Below are 20,177 nucleotides of genomic sequence, written 5' to 3' on the forward strand. Positions count from 1 at the left end.
CAGCGTCATTAACTTCTCTCTCACGTGAGCGGACCGTATTTCGTCACTGCTGTATTTAAAGTTTGTCCTTTTTCAAACTATTTGTGAGAAAAGTACTTTTCTCTCTTATCCCAGAGTGCTGTCGCTGATTTTTCAGTTCGTCACACAGTAACATTTCGCGCTAAAGTTGTCACGGCGAAATTATGCCAAAAGCTATTTGTAAACACATGAGTCGATATCCATAGTTCAATGCACTGAGCACAGAAAAAGACTGCAGCGTGTCCTGATAAAGTCTGCGCGTTTTCTGTGCTTTATTTTATCCGGGCTAAAGTGCTATGCGCGATGAACTTAGCTTACAGCTATTGCGTCATACTGCTGTGTCCAAACAGCTGTGCTGTCATTCGGCCTTGGCACAAAGCTAACCTTAGTGGAATGGTTTTATAAGACAAGGGTACGTTTGCTGGAACGTCCTAAGTGGCGCTGCACAACAAATCATGTATCGCAGTGGACCGGCCCTACTGAACTATTCCGTATGTCATTCCAACAATTCCGTATATTATCTATATAATTCTTACGCAGTCTATACTGACACGTGTACTTATATTTTTCCTTGGACTGTATTTCACCGTCTAACTTAACGATATACCACTCAGCGCAAGACATGCTTGCATGATTTGGAACTCCCTTGAATGTTATTGTTGATTCTATCTGGTGTGTATGTTCTTGCCGAATTTTGCGTAATCAGATTGTTTGCGTGACACGTATTGTGTAGTACTTTTCCTGGAAGGCGGGCGCCAGCAATTATTATAGAAAAAGAAATTCAACAAGAGGGGACAGTCGGCGAAAACTGGCCACAGGAATACGTCACGCTAGTATTAATGCCGTTCGTTAGCTGCCTCGAGCATCGGAAAAAAATAATGTGAAATTAAGTTACCAGACATTGCTTTACTTTTTTTATTCTTTCCCGCTCAAACTAAAAAGCAGTGCGTGTAAATGAAGTTACACCAAGGTTGATCCAAATAGGTCGCGAAGCTTCTGGTCGCGAACCTCATAGAAAAGGCCGGCCTAACCCTTCTCAACGAGCCGGCCTCCCACACGAGAGTCGGTGCGAGCCCCCATAGCGATACCACACCGGACCTAATGCTGTGTAGGAGCGCCGGCAGAATCACCTGGGAGAACACCTTTGAGGAACTGGGGAGCGATCACAGGATCCTCGGTATCGCCCTAGGAGAGCCTCGCGCCAATAAGGGGAAAAAACACTGCGCATGGTTAGTGTGCTATTGCATGACAGTATAAATAGCGATGCTTTCTGGAAAGAAAATAAACTGTTGGAAGTTCAGCGCTCTGTTCTCTCTTCTGTCCCCTCTGGTGGCCTTGCGCTGTTAACGTACCTTGAAGGTGTAAAGAAGGCCTTCGACAGAGTCGAGCACGTGGTAATCCTCGAAAGAATCACGCAACTCTGCCTGGGCGAACGAACGTACAATTACATAAGAAATTTCCTTACAGGAAGAACAGCCAGAATCAGGCTGGACGAGGAGGAGAGCATCCAGGTGGACATGGGCAGCGCGGGCACACCGCAAGGATCCGTCGCGTCACCGATGCTCTTCAATATCGTCATGATCGGACTATCGGAAAAATTGGAGCGAATAGAAGGCATTGATCGCGCAGTTCATGCAGATGACTTTACGATTCGGACCACGAAAGACGCGAGCGAGGGCGAGATGGAGAACAAACTTCAAGGGGCGATGGAGGCAGTCGATAATCATTTGGAGGGCACCGGACTAGAATGTTCGCCGGGTAAATCGGAACTGATACTCTACCGCCCCAGGAGGCTGGGCGGTAGAGTAGAGATACCCATGGTCCACAAGGTCGCAGTCCTGGGTCTCTGGATTTAGGCCAGGAGAAGAAACGCGCAAACCGTAGCGTGCCTGGAAAAGAAAGTGACGGCGACCGTTAGACTAATACAGAGGGTCTCCAACAGCAGAAGGGGCATTAAAGAAAGAAATACGGCTTGTCCAGGCGTTCGCGATCAGCCACATCGCGTACGTGGCGGCGTTCGTCCACTGGAACAAAGCTGAGGAAGACAAGATCGACGCAATCATTAGAAAAGCGTACAGAACGGCACTGGGTCTCCCGCAATACACAAGAAACGAAAGGCTACTACAACTCGGGGTACATACCACGCTGGACGAGATCGCGGAAGCACAGAGGGATAGCGCAACTCGAAAGACTCTCCGGAACCAAGGCGGGCAGAGAAATCATGAAAAACATCGGCATAAACTATCACAGAATGAAGGGCCCCAAGACGCCGATTCACACGGGCGTCCGAGCCGCAATAAACACGGAAAACATCCAGAGGAACATGCACCCTATGCACAATGTCGAGAGAAGAATATGCCGCACGAAAACGATTCTCTAAAACCACGGCGCGCGGGAGGGGGGGTGCTCTTCGTAGACGCCGCCTGATACCCCCGAAACCGGGTCGACAATGGTGGTGTCTTCGCAATGGCGGTCGTAGACAGGAAAGGAAAGACGATGACTGCGGGCTCCGTCAGGACCAGATCGTCGAAGGCAGCGGAAGAAACGTCGATCGCATTGGCCATTAGGAACTTCACAAAGTGCGGGATCTCCACGGAGGCGTCCAAAATCCTGAACCGCAGAGCAGTATAACTTCAAAAACGGCAAAATCACACCCAAATACCTCAAATGGATCCCGGTACATACGGGGCAAGTAACCACAGAAGATCCGAGCACCCCTCCAAACCTCAACGAGAAGGACCACCGAGCCAGGAGAGAACTAACCCACCGCGGCTTGGACAGTGATGGCCCGACACCCCACACCCTCCGCGGAGGGGTGAGGACTGTGGCGGGGGCGATGGAGAAGACTGAGGAGGCGACGACGACGAAGTAGCGATACAGGAAGACAGGGACAGACTAGTCCCGTACCACGACATACTGACACACTGACACACTGTAAGAAACAAATAGAAGCGTATACCCGCAACCGCACAAACAACTAGACAGATCTCAAGAAACAGATTGGAGAAGGTCGCAAACCAGAACCTTCAGAAACCCAGTGCACTTAAGGAGAGTAAATTCCAGACAATACCCAGAAGTGAGCTGCAAGCTCTGCAAGCACGAACACGCAGACATGGCACACGTCTTATGGAAATTCAACAGAGATCAGAGCAATATACGCAGAGGACAACATAGAACCGGACCGTCTCGAGGAGCGATGGCTAAGCGCTCTGACTATCTCAGATCTACACGACCAACTATGGGCAGTCCAGCGGGCCCGGGCAGCGGTGGAAAGGCCCACCGCCTCACCACACGTACTGCCCGGGTGGCCTGAGCCCGGGCCGGCAACCTCGCAGGTGCTTTTATCAATAAAGGTTTTTTTTTTTTCTTTTTTTTTTTCGTCCGTCCGTTCATAACGCGAGCCAGCTAGCGTTCAAAACGCGCGCGCCCATACCGAAACCGGAAGTGGCGTTCAGGTATAAGTGCCGACGGCTTGGTACGCTGCCGTCAATTCGGCCGCTGAGTTCTATGGGAGTGTCCGCGCTCGTTGAATTTCTTTCTCTATGCGCTCTAACTTTCGACGAGTCATGTATAAAAGCCTACGCGCTTGACACGCAGATCAGATTTTCGACGCTCGCCTAATGTGTTCGCCGCTATCGTTGTGTTGTAAATGTCCCTTGCTTTTAGGGGCACAAGTTCGCCCAATAAAGAGTCAGTTTCGCCATTCACAGTATCGCTACTGTGTTCTTGACAGTCGCTACCACGTGACGATATGCACTCCATACAAGTTCCGTGTAACTTGTATAACAATCATACGGAAACATGAACTTATCGGGCTGCATAGGGAACGTTTGAGTAGTGCGCGCGCGTCAGGCCTAACCAAGGAGTTTTTAAAAAATTGGCTAATAAAGGCGATGCAATCGCTTCGGTACCGGCCGTGGCCGCTTTTAATTGGCGGCTAAGGTGTTGCGCTGCTAATCACGAGGTCGCGGGATCGAATCCCGGCCGCGGCGGCCGCATTTCGATGGGGGCAAAAAAAAGAAAAAGAATGCCGGTGTCTCCTGCATTATAAAGATCCCCGGGTGGCCAAAATTTCCGGAGTCCTTCACTATGGCGTGCCTCGATCAGAATCATATCGCGGTTCTGGCACGTAAAACCCTAGAATTTTTTTATTATTCACTGTGGTTTGAGAAAGACGAGAACAAAGATCAACACGTGCAAAAGGCAGTTGCGCGCGCGGCTGCACGATTCTCGTTCAGGCCGATCCACTGAGCGAAGCAGCTGTGGTACCGTGTTAACAACTGCCAGGAGGTGCAGTGCCGTCCCGTCCCGCATCCGTAGGCACTCTAGGAGTCACCATGCATCCAAACGTGTCTCCACAGCCTGCCTCTGGCGCCGGCACCCCGGCCGAATCCGCCAAGTAACGACGTCCTAGCTTGCTCTTTAGTTGCGCTCGTTGAGTCCTCCAGATATGCGCCATCGTTTAATAGGGCTGTTCGACACTTTTTTATGAAAGCTACGGAATGTGTTTCGTTGTAACGCGCACATGGCCCTATATATGTATATATATTTTTTAAATCCTCCGTATCCGACGCACTGTGGGAATCGGGTTAAGCAAAGCACTGTTCTGTCTGTCTGTCTTTTTTTTTTTTTTTTTTTTGCTGATTGACGCTGACTTGCGCCAACATTGACGCCGAATTCGGGGGTGTTCAGTGCTTGGCGCAATACGACAGCGGTGAACTGATATTTAACATTAATTTGGGTAGAGCCTTCAGTGTTTTTCCACACAGTACCGAGAAAACACAAATCTAGACGTCTTTGCTTGCGGCGTTGTTGGCGCCAATGTTCGTAACCAGCGAGAGGATTTGCGCGGTTACCGCCTCACACGGCATATCGCGTCATGGCGCAACTGCTGATGAACTGGATGGCCGCTTGTGCATAGTGTCATCTTGACGTTGCGGCGCGGATATGGTGAGCAAGGGCGCGTAAACAGAGAAGTATGAAACACACTGCTTAACTTTTACGTTTGTGGTGCCGCGAAATGTAATGACAACTTAGTTGTTAGAGCTCACAATAAAAACTACCGCGGAATAAGGCGCCACCGTGCGAGCGGCGACGCAACGTTTGGAGGAATGCATGGCCTCCGAGAACCTGCAGCGCGCGGTGACAGCTCGTGCGACCCGATCTCGGAGACTACGATGAATGTGCATCTTGCCGTGCAGCAAGCTAGCGCCTACTGTGTTTTTTTTTTTTTTTTTGTAGAGAGAGAGAGAGAGAGATAGAGATTGTAGATGGAGAGGAAGAGGTGCTCTTTTGTGCCGCCCTTTAGGGCAACCAAATGAAAGGGGAATACTGCCATCCACCCGTCTCAAGCCAACACCACGTAGTGGTATGGCTGTAGCACGATGCTATTAAGGAAACCCCGTAATTATATGGGTGTCTCAGAAGAAAAAAAGCTTCGTGGTTGAAGAAAAATTGGTCTTGGTCCAGGGAATCGAACGCGGGAATAACGATGTGCAGGGGCGGACTCCCTATACTATTTGAGCTAACCATGTAGTAGGCTGGCAGCTCGCAGCGCGAAGGCGAATCGGTCGAGAACTCGAAGCACAAAGACACTTGATATGTCCCTATTACCCAAGTTATCACCAAGTTATCCGTATAACAATTCCACTAACTCTGGCACGCCAAAATCGGCAAAAAAAAAGAACGACATTCGTAGTCTGTGGGTGTTTATACTGTAGTCGCGTCAATGGCTCGAGAAAAGGCGGGTGGCGTACTGGGCAAAAGACGTTCAACGCTGCCCAGCCCTGTGCCACGGCCGCTGGACAAAAAAAAAAGTGACCTTTTTTTTATCCAGCGGCCGTGCCTGTACGAACATGGTACAATGGCCTCATATTTGCACGCGCAGGAGCGGCGTCGCGTCGCAGGACAAGAAGGGAGACGGAGGAGGAGGGCAAGAGGAGAAAAAGTCTAGCCCGCTGATCACCGAGGAGCCCAAGCAAGGAGGAGACCAGGCCGGCGAGGGCAAGGAGGGCAAGGGATTCATGGAAACATTGATGGGCTTCAACCCGGTGCGCGCTCACTGATCCATTGATTTCGTTACTAGGCTCAAAGGCCAACTGCAACGAATTTTCACTTTGGCTAAATGTGTCGGGAGTGGTGCGTACGTCGTACAGTAGTGCAGAATAATTCTTGGCAAATCTACATGCAGAGCTGGTAATTCTCTCATTTAGTTATTGGCTGCAATTAAAGAGCTCATAAGCAGAATCACGCACGCAGCTGGTCGTTAGCGGGTATGATGCAAGTCCCAGCACGTCGCCTCCGTGATATTGAACGCGCCGCGGGCATCCCCGGGCGTCACTTAATCTCTGAGGTCATGCCGGGAAGCCGCACTGGTTCTCAACCTTCTGGATCGTTTAATACTTCCGGCGAACGGTAATGGCGGAACATTTTAGAGCGCAGCTCTTAGGCGCTCCCTCGTCGGCGTCCCACGGCGTAACCGAGCGAACGAGCAAAGCGAAACATGAAAGGGCGATTGCGGAGCGCAGCAGGGAGTGAAAGATGGCGATAGCGAAGAGAGCGCGATGAGGAAGGCGGAGGAGGATGGTGCAGCGGAACCATGAGGCTAAAAGCGGAGGAGCAGGGTATGGCGAAAGCGTGAGAAAAAGAGTGTAGTGCCCCGCAAGACGGGCTTTGCGGCGACGACCACTGCGAGATGGCGCCAGAGTAGCGCGCCTTCGTCTGTTCACCGATGGCATGCGGCGAGCGCGTCCACCGATACCATATATGGAAACAAAGCGCTGCATGGGCGGAGGTCTGTCTGCGGCGGCTGCTGCGAATCGCCCCCATGCGCTGCCACTCGCGATCTCCCGATTTGCGAGGCAGTCGCGCCACACTTCGCTCTGTTTGCGATGTGCCGCACGAGACAGCTTGTCCGCACCAGCCGATATATAGAGAAATGAAAACACGTATACAGCTGCGCTCAAATTTTGCATTAGGGAGTATCGTAATCATGTTATTTTTTTTGTGATATCAAAAATGTCTATTTCTTTCGAGATTACTGTGACGTATTCACTCGTATTTCATACGAGAAATTTTGAAAGAAAGTATTGCTCTATTGCAGACTATCTGAAACTCGGCTTATTATGCGGTCCAAAACTTTTGTTGCGGTTGGTTTAAAAGCAGTGAGAAACGCCGCGTGCCCGCTGAACGCCAATATATTGCCTGGCGGACTGATCTGTGAACCTTAAAAATAAATACTAAATATATTTACACTAATAGCAAATTATTTCGTAACTCTAGTTTTGTTTCGCGGTAAGAGGTTAATTACTCTAGAAAGCGGAAACCAGACTTTCATTATTTTGAATTTCGCGCTCAAGTCCCAGCACCGGCTCTTCACTGTGGCGTCAATGCATCTTTGGAAGCGAACAGCGCGAAACAGACGATGGACAAAGATTCAAACACGAGTGCTGTGATGTCTTAATCTTTGTCCGTCGTCTGTTTTGCGGTGTTCGCTTTCGAAAATGTTCATCTGCCAACTCGCCCAGCTAGCTGTTTTGATCCAGTCGGTGTATGTAGTCGTACTTGGGCCGTTGTGGACGCTGCAAATAGTTATCTAAACTGACTATGGTAATGAATCTTGGGATACTTCGCAATGCAATGTTGTTTCTTTTTACCGATAAAAGATTAGGTGACGCCGAAGAGAAGCCGTCAAGATCCTTCACGTCAAGACGAGCTAAGTCACCACTAATAAACAATATTCACATTCTAGTGCTCACAACATTAAAATATGTCCGTCATTACACCGCACATGCCATAACGTATGATTCATTAAAACATAAAGCGAGCATTATGCAGAATTACCTGAGCATGTTTGTTCTCAAATTCAGGCTCTTCGAAGCATACACGATCATGCATTATTATATAAAGTTTAGAAAGTCTTCATTATTATCCAAATAATATCTCTGTGCACCTTCGCGACAAAAGCGTAAATGCGTGCCATCTGCAGCGATGGCAGAGCAAAAACCGAGCCCTTACTTGGTTCGAATGGTCGCGGCAGATGAATTGTGGCAAGAACGATTCATGCTCGTTTGTCGGTTAGCGTATGACCTGTGCTGCCTTTATCAGACACTAAAATCTCTTCAGGACCAGCATCCTCCTTTTTTTCTGTTTTTTTTTTTATTTTTTATTGCGCTCGAAATGCACCAAATGTCACGATGTCAAGATTCCAACAGACCAGCTCTCTGTCATAAGTAACTGTGACTTCAGGACTTGAAAACCCAAAATTTAGACAGACACTAACGAGTAACGCTTAATCTGTTGAACTATTAAAAATTAAGAGTTCAGAATAGTCAATAATTTTCAGGCAAAACATTGCTTATTGGCAAAGAAAGTGAAAGTCAAATATTCCCGTCTTGAATGTAGTGCCTCAACTCAGGAGCCCGTGCGTCAGTTGACGTCACGAGTTTCAAGGTACGTGAGCAAGTTTGGGCCGGTAATTTATGGGGTTTTACGCGCCAAAACCACGGTCTGATTATGAGGCACGCCGTAGTGGGGACCCTGGAATAATTTGGACCACCTGGGGGGTCTTTAACGTGCACCTAAATCTAAGTACACGGTTGTCATCGCATTTCGCCTCCATCGAAATGCGGCCGCCGTGGCCGGGATTCGATCCCGCGACCTCGTGCTTGGCAACCCAACACCATAGCCACTAAGCAACCATGGCGGGTATGTTTGGGTCCTTCATGGTGAAGAAAATGTTCGCGAAAATGAATAGTCCAGGCGTTTGGGGACTTCAGAGTGCAATGTGCTGTTTGTTCGTCCGTAATACCTTACTATTCTATGGACCGGATGCTCTGGCCATCTGTGACGTCAAACGGTGCGAATGCGGAAACTTCAGGGTGGCGTCGGCACCCGTATTTTTCCATCAATTCGCAGCTCGCCTATGTCCGCCGCCAGAAAGTGGAGAGGAGGGACTCCCTTGAAGTCCTGCGGTAAGTCTCGGTACAATTATGGAACAGTTAAGCTTGCAAATTACTCGATTGCAGCTATTTAGAACCATTTCGAAGCCAACAGCACGACGGAGTACGCAGTGCAAAGAAAATTTACGAACTTGACCTAACCTAACCTATCCTCACCATGACGGTATGGCTGGGCTGCAGTGGTGGTACACACCGTAATACTAACACGAAAAAAAAAAAAGAAAGAACAAGTGGCGATCACATCGACCTTGCGCACTAACGGCAGTTTATCGCGTATACGTAAACAGTTATTCGTGCGCAAGGTCATTGTTCGTCTCTCGTCTTTCGTGTTCGTGTTCCTGCGCGTATCATGCACATTTGCAACGCTACCGTACACCACACAGTCATGCCGCACCAACTTCCGTCGAAGCACTCCTAGGTGTGAACTAACCAGCTACGTTAGCTTACTTCGGCGAGCGTACTACGTGTGGCCATAGCAGTTACGCTGGCTGTGGTAACAAATTTCACCAGTGTCACTTATTCGCGCGAGAGGTGATAACTAGAGACCGGAACTTTAGACAAAATGCCAATTTTTCTTCGTTACGACCTTATTGTGCCTGTTTAACATGTAAAGCGTTTCACTTAATTTGGGCCAAACCTTAAACATATGCAAATGCTACGTAGCTGGACAGAACCGAGATAATGTTGTTTGTAGTCGCTTGGACATTATCATTAGATAAAAAGTGTCAATGTGAAAATTATAGAGCAACATGAGAAACTCCCGATACAGTTTTCTGTTGCTCAATACGTGCTACATAAAAGCTAGGTCACAAAAGTCTGCTGCATTAATGTGTTTTCTTTTTTCCTTTTTTTTTTTGTTTATTTGCCGAGTGTAGCAAGCGTCGTATGAACAAGGAGGACACGGCCGAGCCGTTCCCTTTGCAACAGTGCCTGGCGTTCGGCCTCACCGCCATCTTGGTGATCATCCTGGTCATCTACGTGGTCGTCGGATCCTGTGAGCGAGCCCTGCGCGGGCTGTTGCTAACTTGCTGCATTCTTCAATCGTGTTTACCAACGAGACAGAAACAAGACGCAAAGTTGACAGTCACTTTAGCTTTAGCGTACGCTAAAGAGGGTGTAGGCGAGAGCCTGCGTGCTCACGAGACATTCATTATTTGACATTCTCATTGGAAGGCGTTACGACTTCCTATCGCTTGTTTTCTTCCACAACGTCGTGGATTCGAGTGTTTTAATTAACTCTACCTTAACTAATTGTACCTTCATCAACTTTGCCCTAATTAACATCAAAGGTCGTGGGTTCAACTCCCAACAAGGCCGTGGGATCGAATGCTTCAATGAACTCTATCTTAATTAACTGTGGCTTAATTAACACCAAAGATCGTCGGTGCGACTCCATCAATGGTAGCAGCATCTATTATGGTGCCATTGAATTTTCCGGATGGTCAAATTTTCGACCCATGAGCCATCTAAGGCTTTCGCCTTAAAAGGAGACGCAGACACCACGAACGCTGGACTGCAACTGAAATTTACTTCACGCTGACCTGGCCTGAACCAAAAGCGTACCATGCACCGCGTACGCATGTGGAAGCAACGGCAGGGCTAGGAAATCTTGCTGGTCCCAGCCGAAGACGTCAGTGCAAACCGCTCGATAGCACACGTGTCTTACGTATACGTTCAAATCAGAACACAGCAGGTCGGCTTTGCGGGGCTTTTGCATTAAAGGCGAATGTGATAGATGCGTTAGGACTGCTTCTGTTGACATCACACAGAATGAAATGACGTATCTAAGCCTTGAGTGGTGCATGTGCCATAAGAGCTGTAGGCTTTATGATTCATGCTTGATTAGCCTAGTGGTAAGTAAATTTCATTTGTATAGTTCAGCGTTCCTGCGTCTCCTCTTTGAGTCCGGTTTCTATCGTGCTGGTAACGTGAGTATACAACCAAAATGCGCTCAGGTCTCTTGGATTTGTCGTACCAGACTGTCCAGGACTACCCGAGACGCTCCTCACTGGCTGAAATCACCGCTTCGGGCAGTCCGGGGCAGTCCAGGGCTACGCATCAAAGAGCCCCAGGGAGGCCCTTATAGTCACTTGTCATATTTGCCCTGCTTCAGCAGCGTCGCGATTGCTCCAGCGTACCAATGCATACATTAGGTATACGTTCAGGACTTGGACAGGCTGTTAAAGTGCGCGTCTATAGGGGTTGCAGATGATCTGTGCACTTAGCAGGTATGGACGCGTGAAAAAAATGTTGTTTACCAGTTGATGGAGAACCGTGTCTCATTGGGCCGCCGCGAAAACATTGAACAAGCTAAGAGTCTTTAAATCGGAGGGCAGCGCCCGAATGTTGCGTTCAACGTTTCAGTAATATCATTCTCGTATGCGACGCTTTGTCGTGTAGGTTAGGTTAGGTGACTGTATGACTGTCCATTTAGCGAACAATATGGTACGCGAAATTCTAGGGGTTTACAGCCCTCACGAAAGTTAACTGGCCAAGAACATAGTTTCTTACAGATAGCTAACTGGAAACTCTTGTTCTAGTGTACTACAGAAGCTGAAGGCATGATGCTTCAGCCATACAGCATGGGTATGGCTGATCGACGAAAAGGGGAGAAGAGGCTGGGCAGTCGGCATCCAGGCACGCACAAATTTCGGAGATGGGGGAGAGGGCAGGTGTCTGGCGTGACCCCCCTAGCCAAACCCTTGCTATAGTGCGTCGGAGCCATAGCGTTTCCTACTAAATTTAATAGAAGGAACTATGGTGTTGCAATCGCGCAGCCACATTGGGAATGATGGGACATGGATTTGTCTGATTTTCGTGCCTGTTGCTTCGGACGTTCTTGTCGTTATTTATTAGCGCTTCATTTGCCTGCATTGACCTAAACTTCGAAGCAGTCTTATTTTCTGAACGCTAGAAAGCACTACGATTTTGTGTGCACGCACAATTGTTGATCATTGTTTCATTTTTTCTTGAACATAATCAGTTTACGAAGTCAAACAGCCGTCCGAAGCCACAAGAACAAAGCTCAGGCAAATCCAAGCCATACTAACCATCACTTCCATTCTATATGAACCGCCATGCTTGCAGAGACGCAATCGCCAGAGTTCCCACTAGGAATTTTTGTACTCTACGCTTCGAGCAGACGCGTCCGTAAGCTCAAGAGTCTACTGGGCCCTGTGGCGGGGCCTAAGGAGAATACAAGGGCAAATTCAATTCATACTCGTAGGATACGCGCACACATTCGCAAGTGACCAAGGTCGTCTAATTCTCTCTCTTTTTCCTTCTGGCGTCGGTGACCTGCTGTGTTGTGATGATTGATTTCATTCATTCATTCATTCATTCATTCTCAATGAATTACCTTTATACACAGCGTCAACTGCTATTAGCTCCTCCTCGACGCCTGTTGATAAGGAGCCACCAAACGATCCTGACAATGGTACGATGTTTGTTTATTGTAATTTTTTTATTATGTTGTTATTGTTTACATCCAAACCAAAACATTATTTTTCTATTTAGAACCCACTGCCACGCTCAATATGAGTTGGAACATGATGCCCGTGGTCCAAGGTGGTCCGAGACCGCACGGGGGTGACACCAAGTGAAAAATTGATGGATTAGACACTGTCCCAGTCACGGGTGTTTAGCGGCGCCGCAGTGCAGTTTCAAATACTGCGCCTCGTCTCAGAGCCCTTTGTACCACGATTACTGCGCTGCAGCTCATATTGAGCGTTAAACTACTTGTTAAGCAAAGTAGCTTGTAGCACATAGCACAACTCCGCCTGTGGTCACATTAACAGAAGGGCACGGTGTAAGGTTTTACTCAACTCCTAATGATTGAGTATTACAAACATACCCGATGCGCAGATCACGCGTTGACAGTTGTGTTCGCTTTTCGTGCACCTTCACTTCCATTTTCCTTATTCCTACATTTCTATCGAAAGCCGCAGTTACGTGACTGATTTACATGGTTGGGGCTAACGAAAAAAATCAAGACCGTCATTTCCCCTTCTCGTTCTGTGCTTCAAAGAACAAATACAAAAATAAGTTAAGCTGTATTAGTAAATTACCTTTCTACACAATGCCAACAACGCTACTCTTGCAATGGGAAGAGGTTGTAGTAAGCCAGAAAAGACGCGTGAACAAAATACTGGGGTGCTATGCAGGATGCCCCGAGTTTGACGAAACTCGGGATCTTCACGAGCTCTGGCGACGCCCCAAGATCAAAGAACAAATGGTAACAAGACGAAGTTTGTCCATCGGCACACCTCCAATTTCATTGGTTTATCTAGATTCACTCTGGGTGGCTATTATTCCTTGGGCGTTGCCATATGGGCGGTCGACAAACTGGGGCTCACGTGATCATACGGTCGGTGCATGGTCGTGCCTTTTTTCACTTGTTTGTCGTTCCACCGAGTGCAATACAGGCACAAGCAAGTTATAAAATAAATTCATTTAGTACAATAATATTAGTCACATTAACGTGGGTTGTAAGCATTTTAATGTTTCCACGATGTACACGGAATGTGTATTAGACTAATTTGTATTTAAATACGTTTCGCGTTATGCCATGAGGGGACGCTCGCCCCCCTCTTTTTTTTTCTGGATTCGATTGGCACGGCTCGATACGTGCTTGCTCTAGCATTTCCGAGCACCGATTGGTGTGCGCTTGCTTTTCTCACTGGGTTCCCAACAGATCGTTCGTTGCTCCTTTGCTCTTGATTGGATTGGTGCGGCTCGCTACGTGCTTGCGCTCCCATTTCCGAGCAGAGATTGGTGTGCGCCTGGTTTTCACACTGGGCTTTTAAAAGATCGCTCGTTGCTCGCGCTAAAGGAAAGCTGCGAGTAGCGCGCGCATCCAGCTACAAGACGAAGTGAGCGTCGGCTATATATAGCGCATAAGTGGTTTGCCGCGCGCTTACCGTGTAAGCACACAGGAATGCCGGAAAGCACACATACAAGGGTCAGAAAACTACGCTTTATTTTCTTTTACTTTGCAATACACCTCCATACTGGCAAGCGTCGAGCGATGGCTTCTAACAACCGCAGGAAAGAGTCTTTGTAGTGGCTATCCCGAGCGATCCGTGGCTTCTAACAAACGCACGAAAGGGTATTTGGAGCGCACGTGGATGTTGACTGCCACCACATGCATCCCAGGTGGGACTCCAGCATCGGTGCAGTTACCCTGTACCCATCGCTGACGAGGGAGTGCTCCACTTTTTGACAATAACTTTCTTTTTTTGCGTGTGAACGCCCGTGATGGGGTCCACAAAGTGCACGCTTTGGTTGACTGTCTACCAATGCGGATTGAGGCATAGCCCCGTTAGCATCCACTAAATTTGGGATACATTTGTATGCGGCCAATTCGTCACTATGAATAATGGTCCCCGGTTGAACATTGGCTGCAATAATGGCGCCTAGCGTCGCCGCCTTTCGTCGGTAGACTTTGAAAGTCGCAACACCCCTCTGGTCGCGCAGAACATGCCGAAGACCCATGGGCCCCCAACTTTAACACCACCGTAATTTTGGCGGCTGGCGGAAAGTTGTCGCCCGTCATTAGGCGGCCTCGATTGTATACTTTTTCTCGCCGCGAAGAAGGCACTCATCAATTTGCGCTATCTACCCGGGGTACCAAATGGAGGTCGCGCCAGCAGCTCGTCCCTCGCGACCTTACGGGGATAGTTCGTCCTGTCGGCGATGGTGTGCTCCTATAGAGGAAACAAGTCGCCGGTCATCTGCTTCAACAGCCATATGTCTACGCTTTTGCTCACGCAGTACGTGAGCCAAATCATTTGCCGCCTGGAGAGGTGGTCGTTCGGATGGCCGAGGCGGTCCGTGTTGGCGAAGTAACGTCCTTCGCCTCTCTGACCGTGCAGTGCAGCTTTACCGTGTAACTGCGAAAACTGATTTCGGCACCTGTTGCATCGGAAGGCAGCCCGGCTTCCATTCTGAGTCTTCCAATATAATGTGACCACTTCGCCTACGCAGGTTGGTTGGCCCGGGTTGAACCCCAGGTGCTCACAGGTGCCCCAGTACTCCGATGAGGATGCCGGACCTGGCCTGGGGCTAGGGCGCGGTGGACGAGCAGCGCTTGAAACAGGAGAGAGCCGAAGCGATCGCAAGAACTTTTCCTCCGCAGCCTAGTCACATCAGTCTGTGCTCGGAAAGCATAATATGCCCGCCACGCAGTCTCCGCAGACAAGGGCGCTCGCCTAACTCGTCACACAGCCAGCGCACTGACGTTTTGGAAAGGCAAAAACGACGCTGAAACTCTACGTCGGTCATGTAGCTGAACGGGTCCAGATGGTCATATTTACGCTTGCCGCCGCTGGATGCGATGACACAGGCTGCTGCTGCCGCCGCCATGCTCCCGAGTTTAACTCGAGGGGGGTTTCGCGATGTACGAGTTTGGCCCGAGTTCGCGTGTCAATCAAAACCATAGGTCACGCCCCGAGCGAGGCATGTAACTCTTGTGCGCGCCCACCACAGTTGGGCCACGCCCAACTTATTTTTCGACAACAGCGACGTGGTGCGGAACTGAGAGGCATTAACAATCTTGACCGGCGAAATAAAACACGCTCAACGCACTGTAATCGGTGATGTACTCAGCACCACTATATAAAAAGAGCGTCGACTTTCGCTGCCTTATGCATATGTCTTCTTGGGCTGTGATGACCCCACAACACGGTTCATTGCCTGCGTTGTGGCTACGTAGCGCACAGCAAATAATTATCCGCACGTCACTGTAGCTGCTTGCAAGGCGTCGATGAGCCGTGGTGGACGACGATCTTGAGCAGTGCGTAGTGTTTTCCAACGACTACGTATCGCAGCTGTCATTTGAGATGGCTGCTCTGTCAGTGATATAGTGCAGCAAACACGGTCAGCGGTCAGCGCAAACACACCCAGTGCAATGGCATTTTGTCATCACAAGCACGGCACACTAAACAATTGCAACACCTTCCTGCGTTCGAAGTCTAATTTCCTAACTGCACACAAGAGCCCTCATCCACCAAAATGCGATTGCTGCGCTGTCGTTACGATATCCATCTGCAATCGCTGTTAGCTCAGCAGCAGAGGCAATCGGCAAGCACATTGGAGTGAACAACACACTCAAATTCTGCGCACATGCGCACGGAGGCACCTTCAATGGACAAGCGGTGACAAGCGACGAACTGTGTCGCTGGACAGTACGCTCGTGTTCGCAATGCATCGCGGAGACTTCGAGCACGCAGATAAACTGGTGCATTTTCATTGTGCTGCGTCACTACGGACCCAGAATACCGCACAGCCATTTTGCAGCGACAGCCGTTGCTCCTGTCTCTTTGGCTAAAGTGTCGTTTCAGTTGGTAAAGCGGCGGCCTTAATAGCCGCCGCAGTGAAGCACCTGCGGTGAACAGCCATGCCGCAGCGCTGCGTTGCCATTCCCCTATTAGACAGGGAATGGGCAGATCGTTGTCATGACTGACTTTATTGAACATAGCACTGCAGCGCCCCTGGCGACTGCTCACCGCATGAACTCCCTCGTGCGTGTGACCCTCTAGAATGTATCCGCTTGTAAGCTTTCGCCTCACTGTCGCCACTCGCGGCAAAAAAGTACAAAATTTAATAATTCATTATATGTCCGTTTGTCATCACAAATTTACAGCATTCAAAACAAAAAAACTGATACTTTAAGAAGTAAAATGTTGGTTATTTTATTTGTTGTATTTCAAAGTATTCGATTGAGGGAAAGTATAGGTGCAAGAATGCACCGCATGTGCCCTGTTCGCATTCGACGGAGGATAGAAAGATAATGCCCGAAAAAGGAGGCACGCCCTTGACGCGCCCGAGAAAGGCGTGGCAAGCGGCTCACGGCAAGTGTGCAGACAGACAGCGGGACAGTGACGGTATTGCTAAATTGCGATAATACGTTGATAACAATACGCGGCGCAGGCGCGTTTTTTTTTGCGCAGTCCTCTGTGCTTGAAGCCCGGCAGCACTGTGCCGCGCAGGGTGCGCTCATGTTGTCATACGCGGCTTTATCTCGACATTTCTTTTTGCCTGCTGTTATTGCACGTTCCTTGCTATCTCCGTTCACTGACTGCCATCGAGCAAACTCGGGTAAAACTCGGGTGAACGAGAAACTCGGCGCATCCTGCATAGCACCCCTGGTGGCGACACCACCGTGTAGTTCCCACACAACACCAGCTCGCCCGCCATGACGTCACAAACTTGGCACCGTCGGCTGGGGCCTAGTTAAATATTGCTAAAAATTTACTACATTGTATTGTAAACGAGATAAAGACTGAATTTGGACAGTTTCAAGATTTTTGATTAAGGCACAACGCCCCAAATACCTAACAATACTTTCGAATCAGCTATGTCACAATGACGTTGCGGCGTGGAGCTTTATCGTGAAATTCGAAAAGTGTAAGATTGCCTAAGCTTCCCATAATAACCCTCTTTCCGTGAGATTAACGGAACTAGAGTTTTGAGAAAAAAAAGCCCAAATAATCAAGAATGACTAAAAAGGACTTAAGCGTCCTTTTAAAGATGGCATTGGGTATTTGTACACTTTTGGAATGGAGTGCACACTTCTCTTTCTTTCTCTGAAGGACTCTTGCGTTCGTCATAACCAGTAACACTGGCTCTTTTACAACTTTTTTTCAGATACGTGAGTATTTTTTTCCCTTTTGCCATCTATTAAGCAGATGTATTAGACGAAACGATATGGTAAGTGTCAGTGTTCGGCAGGAAGCCTTATTTAGCGACCATCGGCAGCAAATTAATGGTGGTTTGATGGTGGCGATGACGTTGTACCTGCACCTGCCTATATCCACCCGACAGTAGCACCACTGTACCACCGCTGCAGCCGTGCCAGTTGCAACCGGCACATCTGCAGTGGTGGCGCAAAGGGAGCCGCATATAAGCCGATTTGTTATGTGGGTGACGGTGGCCCACCCAGAATTTTTTTCGGGGAGAGGTGGGGAAGGGGGCGCGTGCTTGGTGTGCCACTCAGTAATGCTGTCCTGCGTGTGAGCTATTGGGCTAGACAGCAGAAATAGTCACTTAATTGCGGGATTTTTCGCCTAGAAAGCTTCACTTCAAAAAAATGTCACCGACATTGACAAGGAGCCAGTTGCTCTCTGTTCAGCGATGACCCAAGGAAGCCTGTCGCTTGCCTGTCCGGTATTACCTGTAGCTGTAGTTCCATGTTATTTTTTTTTCTATTGCGCTAAGCGTGAATGCCAACAATCTTTAGAAGCCTGGCGAAGATGGAAGTTGTAAGCAGCGTGAAAACGGACGACGACGACTACGAACAATCACATGACGAGTGCTGCCTGTATCGACAAAAAAGAGTATTCATGAAAACGTACTAATATGATTACGACATAACCTACACCTAACCTAACCTAACCTCAGCCTAAAAATAAAGCTTAGCTAACCTAACCTCACCTAATCCTAAACACAACCTAAACCTAACCGGAAGAAAAACTTAGGTATCTTGAGGGTTGCAAAAACAGAAAAATTATGAGTCATCAATAAAAACTATTTTCCTTCTTTGGTCGCCATAGTCCGCGTGGACGCTGTTTACAGCGAAGGTCTCCTGCCATAATATTTTGAGAAATGTGTAGAGTTAAGAGTTAACCACATCCATGTAGTGAAGTACATCGAAGCCTGTCGGATTGAACGTTGCCTTGCCTTGCAGGGAGGACATCGTGGTAAGCAAGACATTTCATTTATTTCAAGGAGAAGCGCGCTCACAATTTTCTATGTGAGACGAGTTAGTTGATAGTGCCCCATGGATTGCGTCACACGTCTACGTTAGTTCGTCAACGCTGCGCTAAAATTAGAACATTTCAGCTTGGCTTGCACGCACTATATAGTTCTATAGCTGAGACGTGGGGCCTACCCCAAACAAAGTAAAGGCTGGTCACCAGTTTAAAAATATATATAATTTAGAATTGTGACCTTTATCACCGCGAAACAGCATACAGGGTGTTTCACTTAGCTTGGGCCAGACGTTAAAAATATGCAGACGCCACGTAGCTCGACAGAACCGACGTAATGTTGTTTGCCGTAGCTTGGATATACTCAGATTGTATATTGCATTGCGCCAACGACTATTTCGTTACGTACCAGTGCGTCTGACAAGCTAAGATCCGGCAGCTATTGCCCCGTTTTGCGCGAAGCCAGAGCGAGAATGCGAAAAGAAACCGTGTGCAACGCGACAACCACGCCTTGAAAGGGTGAAAGTGCAAGGAGAGCGGAAAACACGTCATCTTGCCGGAAGCAGCCAAAGCAAGCACGAGCTCCCATATGCATACACCGTCGCCTAGAGTGCAGCGCGTAAAGCACACTTCCTCATCATGCACCTGGAGTCGCTTCGGCCGTTAAGTTTACTTAAAGCGCGTTCTACCAACTAAAGAGTTAAGGAGCTCGAGCTCCTTAACTTAACGCGCCCATTACTTTTTGACCAGAACACTGGTTTGGAGTGGTATGGTTGGTATACATAAAGGGAACTTAAGAGGCCGGTAATGAACGCAGCGGAAAATGAAACTAACGCCCGCGTGATGCCATCATCAATCGTGTTTCAAACGGGGTGCTCGTATTAATATCCATCTATCTACCGCCTTCATCTTCTGCTATACGTCTGCACTACGGCTGCACTTCTGCTATACGTCTGCACTATATGTCGGCACTGCATTCGCAGGAAGACCTTATGGGTCCTCCCGCCCAAGCTGTTGCAGACGACGCCCGCGAAAGAGACTTGGTGTTCCTGCTGGCCGACTGGAATACGACTACGGCCAAAACCGCCACGTTGGCCGTGAAAGACACGGCGGCGGATGAATTGAATGACGTTGACGACGAAGGTGTGTCAGACGACACAGGGAGGACGACGTCATAGCCCCCTTAGTTATCCAGGACTCTGCGCGTTTTCCTCCCTTCTAACGAAGAAATTTCCAGTTCTTCGATCACGTGGCAGCGACTCCTGATTTCCTTTCCTCTAGCGATACGAACCGATCTTGATGTTTAGCATATCATACTTGTCAAATTAAATATTACTATACATGATTCGCAGTAATACAGTAGGACCCTCCTGATGCTAACCTCCCACCATTGGAGTACTTTTGCAACAGTTCACGATGTACACGTGTAGATAGAATAGCGTGTAGGTTCGTTGGAAACAGTCACTTCTTGTATCTTGTACAATATTTTATT

At 48.6% G+C, this 20,177-nt stretch overlaps 1 protein-coding gene across 1 annotated transcript; it reads left to right on the plus strand.

Annotated features, from left to right (window-relative positions):
* Positions 1 to 4,355: 4,355 nt before the first annotated feature.
* LOC125945439 (uncharacterized) lies at positions 4,356 to 19,863 on the plus strand. Its single transcript, XM_049667189.1, has 8 exons — positions 4,356 to 4,417; positions 5,906 to 6,068; positions 8,935 to 8,990; positions 9,854 to 9,972; positions 12,349 to 12,414; positions 17,625 to 17,628; positions 18,664 to 18,676; positions 19,669 to 19,863. Exons 1-8 carry the CDS (start codon positions 4,356 to 4,358, stop codon positions 19,861 to 19,863), a joined length of 678 nt encoding a protein of 225 aa, XP_049523146.1.
* Positions 19,864 to 20,177: the final 314 nt, after the last annotated feature.

The sequence above is a fragment of the Dermacentor silvarum genome, chromosome 5 (assembly GCF_013339745.2).
Source record: "Dermacentor silvarum isolate Dsil-2018 chromosome 5, BIME_Dsil_1.4, whole genome shotgun sequence".
Classification (NCBI taxonomy): Eukaryota; Metazoa; Arthropoda; class Arachnida; order Ixodida; family Ixodidae; genus Dermacentor; species Dermacentor silvarum.

Bases quoted from the DNA above. Each gene is read 5' to 3' on its own strand.
- LOC125945439 (XM_049667189.1), top strand. From the start codon at position 4,356: ATGCATCCAAACGTGTCTCCACAGCCTGCCTCTGGCGCCGGCACCCCG. The intron at 6,069-8,934 runs GTGCGCGCTCAC...ATCAATTCGCAG, and splicing joins CATTGATGGGCTTCAACCCG to CTCGCCTATGTCCGCCGCCA. The intron at 9,973-12,348 runs GTGAGCGAGCCC...CTTTATACACAG, and splicing joins CTACGTGGTCGTCGGATCCT to CGTCAACTGCTATTAGCTCC.